This window comes from Cetorhinus maximus, chromosome 34 (assembly GCF_964194155.1).
Source record: "Cetorhinus maximus chromosome 34, sCetMax3.hap1.1, whole genome shotgun sequence".
In the NCBI taxonomy this organism is placed as follows: Eukaryota; Metazoa; Chordata; class Chondrichthyes; order Lamniformes; family Cetorhinidae; genus Cetorhinus; species Cetorhinus maximus.
The window spans coordinates 2,736,892-2,745,367 of NC_135912.1; the positions used below are offsets into that span (position 1 = coordinate 2,736,892).

General features: G+C 41.4%; 1 protein-coding gene across 1 annotated transcript; it reads left to right on the plus strand.

The window, feature by feature from the left end:
- The first annotated feature begins 309 nt into the window (after positions 1-309).
- LOC144671707 (transmembrane protein 217-like) lies at positions 310-1,741 on the plus strand. Its single transcript, XM_078533721.1, has 2 exons — positions 310-326; positions 1,213-1,741. The coding sequence occupies exons 1-2, from the start codon at positions 310-312 to the stop codon at positions 1,739-1,741; spliced, it is 546 nt and encodes a 181-aa protein (XP_078389847.1).
- Positions 1,742-8,476: the final 6,735 nt, after the last annotated feature.

Consider the following 8,476-nt stretch of genomic DNA (forward strand, 5'->3'; position numbering starts at 1 on the left):
TCTTAATAATTTGGAGGATGCATGGACCATTATTATTTTCGGAATACCTGGTATTGTTATGTTTTGTGGGATGTCTGGACCAGCATTAATTTCAAGGATATTTGGGCTATTTATAGTTTTGATCATACCTGGGTTATTACTAGCTTGGAGGATATCTGGACTCTTGGAGTTGTTTGGATACTAGCTTTGAAGATAATGGGTCAGTTAAAAATTTGGGGTCTGTTGGTTGTTATTTATTTTGGAGTTATCTAGTTATTCTGACTAATGAAGATTGAGTTGCAGCCTTGCAACGTGCATTGTATGTTGTTTATGAAACAGAAAAGATGTCTCCAAAAGATGTGTTCCTTTACTAAAAGCTGACATCAAGTTTTGTTTTTCCTATATTTTGCTTCCCCTCAGCTAGAGGCCACTGCGGGGATAATTGCGACACAGAAACAGGCCATTTGGCCCAATTGTTCTGTGCTGGTCTATGCCCTCCACACGAGCCTCACCCTATTGTCATGTCCTTCTGTTCCTTTGTCCTTCACGTACTCATCCAGCTTCTGCCTTAAACACATCTATGCTACTTGGTTCAACTCCTCCTTATGGCAGTGAGTTCCACATTCTCACCACTCTCTGGGTAGAGAAGTTTTTCCTGAATTTCCCCGTTGGATTTATTGGTCACCAACTTATATTTGTGACCCCTAAAAGTGGAAAAATCTTTTCCACGTCTACCCTATCAAACCCCTTTATTTTAAAAACCTTTATCAAGTCTGGGTCTTCTCACTGGAAAAGGGCCCCAGCTGATTCAGTCTTTTTTACTTCCACCAATGGCCAAATGGCTGAGCATAAAGGGTCCCATCACCCACACTACTTGAATACTGTTTGTTCCAATTCCAATAACTTTAACAACAATTTCAAGCAAAGTGAGTTAGTTTTGGTGGCCAAATGGACTGGTGCTACAGGGAGTACAATTAAAAGGTGGGGGTTTGCAGAATTTGCACCAGAATAGGATTTGTTTTAGATCTGGAGAAACCAGGAAAGAGGAATTCACAATTGTACCAATGTTGGTTGTAAAATTTGTTGCAGTGAACTATTTGTCTTGCTTCACGTTCCAATGTACTGAAAAAAAGAAGCCCCTCAACTTTCAGAAGGATGTACAGCACCAAGAAACGAAATGTTGAACGTTCATAGCTTCCGCGCTAGATTGAAAAAACTGATAACTGGAGATGTGTGTGGGTTGAACGCCAAAGAAGGAACTATTATGGCCGGACTGTTCATGATGATGGTATCCATCATGCAACTCATCTTTGATGTGGGGAATTTTCGTTACTTGAAGCCTCCGTTTACTTCTGACTCCACAAATAATCGAGGTTCCAGTCTTCAAATATTCACCATTGGATCAACTGTCTTGACCTGTCTGACTATTGTTGCAGTTATCCTCTTGTTCCTAGCTATCTGGAAGGAGATATTCTGGGGAGTAGCAGGCTACATCACTTGGATATTCTTAAATGAGCTTTCAAATATTTGCTTAATGAGTTTCTTATTGCCTGAGTTGGATCGGCTCCCAAAAAGTATGCGAGCGCTGGAATGGTTTGGGCTCATCACACGCCTGCTTTCACACATTTTTTGGATGATGTTTGTGACTTCACATGCAATCAACTTGTACAAAGTCAGCAGGAACACTGATGATCCCTTGAAAAACGAGCGGAAGACTCCACCAAAACTCAAATTTGCAAAGGTCAAGGAGCTGGGTGTGTAATGGTGTCTCACTCCTTGCAGTCCTGTGTTGCCAGATGACATTCCTCCTTTGACAAAAAATGTTCCTGCAAGTCACATTGGGCTTGCTCCAGTCAACTGTCTAACAGACACCAAAGGCCAGGTCCACTCCTTTCAGTTGACACACAATGGCATCCTCATGGAACAGTTAAATCTGCAATGTCATCAAATGTCCAGAATTTTGACTATGACGGATTATTGGGATGCCTATTAAATTTGTTAAAATATGTGTAAATATGGATGTATATTGTATATTTTACAGCACTCTCCAGAGCGATAAGGGTACAATATATTTTTGATTTTTTTAAAACACTGTAGTGAATGAAACATTGTATATAACTCCAGTTGATGCTAAAGACTAATTGTACCTCTTTTTAAAAATTAAGTTGTTACAATTAATAATTCTTATTAAAAAGTTAACATTTGTTTAGCTCCGTCTTTTTAATCCATTTTTTAGTTTATTTGAAAAGTGAGTTAACTCCCAGATAGCCCAGTTGGTGAAGCCTTCAAAGGAACAGGAGGAGGCCACCATTCAATTAGATCATGGCCAATCCCTCTTGCTCCTGTAACCCTTACTATCCTTGGCTAACAAAAAATCTATAATCTCAGTTTTGAAATTTTCAATTGATTTCCCCCACCCCCAGTCACTTCCAGCCTCAATAGCTTTCTGGGGGACAGTTCTGGATTTCCACTACCCTTTCAAGTGTTCCCTGACATCTTCCCTTGTCTGGCCTAGCTCTTAATTTCATGTTGAATTATACCCAAATCTGAGCAAAAACTGAATACAGATGATACAATCACTGAGGATTGCCTTTGAAGGATCACAATGATTGTCAGTTTATCACACTCTGCTTGCTATCTTGCTTTCAGACAGGGTTGACCCTTATGCTTCTATGAACATGTGCTCCAGTCTTTAATACTATAATTACCACTCCCTTTGTCTTGTGTCTGTGACATCTTTGTTATTTTATCTCTTTTGATCTCCAAACTATCCCTGACCTTCTATTTTGCTCCACCTGCTCTACCCCCGGCTTTTCAACAGAGTAAAACCCATCACTTTTCTACCTCTTTTCAGCTCTGAAGAAGTCATATGGACTCGAAATGTTAACTATGTTTCTCTCTCCATAGATGCCTACAGACTTGCTGAGTTTTTCCAGCATTTTCTGTTTTTATTTCAGATTTCCAGCATCCGTAATATTTTGCTTTTATTATTACACAGTTAATAAAATTGTACTAATGTATCCATTTCCCAGACAATATGAGGGTTAATGTCAGAAATGGTAGGTTGTTTAAAAGAATGTAAGTAGTAGAAATATCTCTGATAAAAAGACACATGTCGAAGTTTTTCATCTTGCACTCATCAGGACATTCGCAAGAATACCAAATGTAAAGGAAACAACAATTTATGCTTCATGAGTGGTGAGTGCTGATTGGTTGGCAAGTGGACTCTGATTGGTCTAGGCATTGTCATGGAGCATCTACCAATCAGAGGCCACTTACAACCGATCAGCACTCTCTTCTTATAAAGTATAAATTGTTGCTTCCTTTACATTTGGTATTCTTGCGAATGTCCTGATGAGTACAAGATGAAAAGCTTCAACAAGTGTCTTTTCTCAGCGATACTCAAGTTCTATACTACCAAACGATAATTAGAAATATGTTGTGTAAGATTCCTTGTTGTGCAAGTATGGCCAAGCTATAAGTTATTTCATCATCTTCTGTGGGTTCACTTATGACTGAAGAGTCTGTTCTGGGATCGGCATGGATGTCCACAGAACTAGCAGTTCATGTTGTCATTGTTGGTGTTTGGGGGAACGTCTACAGCTGTGCCACCTCTGACCTTCCCCTGGGCTCATTGGATGTTGCGAATTTGGCATGGAAGGTCCTCGAAACATACAACACGCTGCAAATATGTATGGTACCATTACGGTGTTAGTGTTGTGATCAGGCAGATGCATGACACATTCCAGAAGATGAATTCAAAGGCCTTTTTTGCAGTCTTATTATAATCAATGGAAAGTGTTACTGCACAGCAATTACATGTTCATTAGAACATAGGAACAGGAGGAGGCCATTCAGCCCCTTGAGCTTGTTCCACCATAAATAAGACCGTGGCTGATCGGTGACCTTACTCCATGCACCCGCCTTTTCCCTATGTCCCTTAATACCTTTGGCCACCAAAAATCTATCAATCTCAGTTTTTAAAAAAACAATTGATTTAGCATGAATTGCCATTTGCAGAAGAGAGTTCCAAACTTCTACCACCCTTTTGCTGAAGAAGTGTTTCCTAATTTTACTCCTGAAAGATTTGGCTCTAATTTTTACACTATGTCCCTTAGTAATGGACTTTCCAACTAGCGGAAGCAATTAAATAAAAGCAAAATACTGCGGATGCGGGAGATATGAAATAACAATAGAAAATGCTGGAAAAACTCAGCAGGTCTGGTAGCGCCTGTGGAGAGAGAAACAGAGTTAGTATTTCGAGTCCAATATGACTTTTCAGTGGAACTGCCAATGACGAGTACCGAAGAGGAATCGTATTGGATTCGAAACATTAACTCTGTTTCTCTCTCCATGGATAATGCCTGACCTGCTGAGTTTTTCCAGCACTTTCTGTTCTTATTACAGTGGAAGTAGCTCCTCCTAATCTAGGTCAGCAAGAAAAAGGGAAAGAGAGTCTCTCAAAATTTACTCTAGGCATTGCTAAATTTTCCCCCTTTCTCCATACACCTATTTAATAATACTTCATCTCTTGGAACTTTACATTTTCTTTTGCAGTTACCTTTATTTTTGCAAGAAAAAGTGGTGTGAATTGTAGCTTTGTTATCTCAACATGTTGGAATAAAATAGTTAAAATATATAATTTATTTTTTTTCAAACATTTGTGTCTGTCAACCTTCTCCAATTATAAATTCCCATCGCCACATCTCAAACCTCTGCCCAGTGCCTGCAGCATCATCACTGGTGGGAGGGCACAATTACAGCATAACAAGTTTTCCATTTCACTCCTCATTGTAAATGTGGACAGGGAATTTAGAATTTAAATATGAAAATAAGGCCTGATTGTATGACTTCAAAATAGTGGAAAAATATTATCTGGATGCCCTGATTTAATTATGCCTCAAGCTCTAACCCACTTCGTCTCTAAACTGCGCCCAGTCTCGACTCCCTGCGTGCAATATCACAAATCAGCGCGTCATGAACAGAGCAATAGAGTGCACCACGTTTTAGGAAGGATGTTAAGACCTTGGAGAAGAGATTTAACAGAATGACACCAGGGATGAGGGACTTCAGTCATGTGGAGAAGCTGGGCTCATTCTCCTTGGCGCAGAGAAGGTTGAGGGGAGATTTAATAGAGGCGTTCTTAATAATGGATGGGAAGAAAAATTGTTTCCAACGGTGGGAGCGTCGGTAATCGGGGGGACACAAATTTAACATAACTGGGGAAGGAAGCAAGGGAGGACATGAAATTTTCTTTCAGCGCAGTGATCTGAAGTGTGCTGCCTGAGAGGGTGGCGGAAGCAGATTCGATAGGAACTTTCAAAAGGGAATTGGACATATACTGGAAGGGGAAAGAAATTGCTGGACTACGACAAGAAAATGAAGGGAGTGGGATTAATTGGATTTTTATTTTCAAAAAGCCAGCACGGGAAAGATGGGACAAAGAAGTCGGGGTGGGGGTGGCAGGGTGTTGGTCGTGGGTAGATGTGAGTTCTCCCAATATAAAGCCCCAAGACAACTAAATCAAATTAGTTGGAGACCTTACACAGTTAGGGTTCACACAGGCCCTGTTCTAATACAAATCTGTTCGTGAGCCCACGTGCCTCCTTTGCCGAATCAAAAGATCAGCTTGAATTGTTTAAAATTCACAGGGAACCTTTTTTTTGATGTTCGAGCAAGGCATCTGCTTGCATTCTACCCCATGTTGATGTGGATTAATGTTATATCATGGAACAGTTACAGTACTGAAGAAGGCCATTTGGCCTGTTGTGTCCCTCCGTGTCGCTCTGCAAGTGTAACTCATCCCCTGCCTTTTCCCACTAGCCCTGCAATTCTTTTCTCTTTGGATAATGATCCAAGTCCCTTTTGAAAGCCATGACTCAATCTACCGCCACCACACTCTCAGGCTGTGCATTCCAGATCCTAACCGCTCGCTGCATGAAAGTATTTTCTCATGTCACCATTGATTCTTTTGCCAATTACCTTAAACCTGTAACAAAAACAAAATAGCTGGAAAAACTCAGCAGGTCTGACAGCGGAGAGGAACACAGTTAACGTTTTGATTCCGTATGACTCTTCATCAGAACTAAGGAAAATTAGAAATGGGGTGAAATATAAGCTGTTTGAGGGGGGTGGCACAGGTAGAACTGGATAGAGGGCCAGTGATAGGTGGAGGCAAAGAAGAGATTGCCAAAGATGTCAAAGACAAAAGGGTGTTGACGGTGGTGATATTAGCTAAGGAATGTGCTAATGATGACATTAAGGGTAGAAAGCATGACGAGCAAGTGACAGATAGCCCTAGTGGGGGTGGGGTGGGGAGAAGGGATCGAAATAGGCTAAAAGGTGGAGATAAAACAATGGATGGAAATAAATTTAAAAATAATAGAAATAGATTGTATCCTAGGCTGTTAAAGGAAGCCAGGGAGGAAATAGCGGATGCTCTGAGGATCATTTTCTAATCCTCACTAAATACAGGCGAGGTACCAGAGGATTGGAGGTCTGCGAACATTTTACCATTATTTAAAAAGGGTGCGCGGGATAGGCCAAAGAATTATAGGCCAGTCAGTCTGACTTCAGGGGTGGGAAAATTATTAGAATCAACTCTAAGAGACAGGATAAACTCTCACTTAGAAAGGAATGGATTAATCAAGAATATTCAGTATGTTTTTGTTAGGGGAATGTTGTGTCTTACTAGCTTATTCAAATTTTTTGAGGAAGTAACAGAGAATTGATGAGGGTAGTGCAGTGGGTGTTGTCTACATGGATTTCAGTAAGGCATCTGACAAGGTCCCACATGCCAGACTGGTCAGGAAAGTGAGATCCCATGGGATACAGGGGAAAGTGGCGAGTTGGGTCCCAAATTGGCTCAGCGACAGGAAACAAAGGGTAATGGTTGATGGATGTCTTTGTGAATGGAAAATGGTTTCCAGGGCTGTGTTGGGTCCCTTGGTGTGGGAGGCACATAGTAATGATTTGGACTTAAATGTGGAGGCACGATTGGGAAATTTGCAGATGACACAAAAACTGGTCATGTAGTTGATTATGAAGAGGATAGTTGTCGACTCCAGAATGATATCAATGGTTTGGCTGAGTGGGTAGAAAAGTGGCAGATGGAATTCAATCCAGGGAATTGTGAGGTAATGCATTTGGGGAGGTAAAACGAAAGCAAGGGAATACTCAATAAACAGGAGGATATTGAGAGGGGTAGAGTGGACCTTGGAGCGCATGTCCACAGGTCCCTGAAGGTGGCAGGACAGGTGGATGAGGTGGTAAAGAAAGCATATGGGATGCTTTCCTTTATTGGACAAGGTATAAAATACAAAAGCAATGTAATGCTGGAACTGTATAAAATGCTGGTTAGGCCACAGCTGGAATTTTGTGTACAGCTCTGGTTGCCACATTACAGGAAGGACATAATTGCTCTGGAGAGAGTGCAGAGGAGATTTACAAGAATGTTACCAGGGCTTGAAAATTGCAGCAATGAGGAAAGATTGGATAGGCTAGGGTTGTTTTCCTTGGAACAGAGGAGGCTGAGGGGTGACTTAATTGAGCTGTATAAGATTATGAGCAGCTTAGATAGACAGGTAATGCCTGTTTCCCCTAGCAGAGAGGTCAGTTACCAGGGGGCACAGATTTAAGGTGATTGGTAGAAGGATTCGAGGGGACGTGAGGAACAACTTCTTCACCCTGGGGGTGGTGGGTGTCTGGAATTCACTGCCTGGTTTGGTGGTGGAGGCCAAAACCCTCAACTCTGTTCACACTATTCTAGGTGCCGTCTAACTAGTGCTAAAACTATACAAGGCACTAGTTAGCAACTAGAATACTGTGAACAATTTTGGTCCCCTTATCTAAGGAAAGATATACCGGCATTGGAGGCAGTCCAGAGAAAGTTCACTAGATTGATTCCAGGTATGGAGGGATTTTCTTCTGAGGAGAGGTTGAGTAGGTTGGTCCTGTACTCACTGGAGTTCAGAAGAATGAGAGGTGACCTTATTGAAGCATATAAGATTCTTAGGGGGCTTGACAGGTTAGATGCTGAGAGGTTGTTTCCCCTTGTGGGAGAGTCCAGGACCAGAAGTCATAATCTCAGAATAAGGGATCGCCCATTTAAAACAGAGATGAGGAGGAATTTCTCCTCTCAGAGGGTAGTTAATCTGGAATTCTTTACCCCAGAGGGCTGTAGAGACTGGGTTGTTAAGTATATTCAAGGCTGAGATAGACAGATTTTTAATCAGTAAGGGAATCAAGGGTTATGGGGAAAAGGCAGGAAAGTGGAGTTGAGGATTATCAGATCAGTCATGATCTCATTGAATGGCGGAGCAGACTCAATGGGCCGAATGGCCTACTTCTGCTCCTACGTCTTGCGGTCTTAGTCATTTAAAAAGTACCTGGATCATCTGAAATGCTGTAACCTGGAAGGGTGTTGGTAGGTGGGATTAGAATGGGCAGCTAGTTTTTTATTTTTTATTTTTCAGCCAGTGCAGACACGATGAGGGTG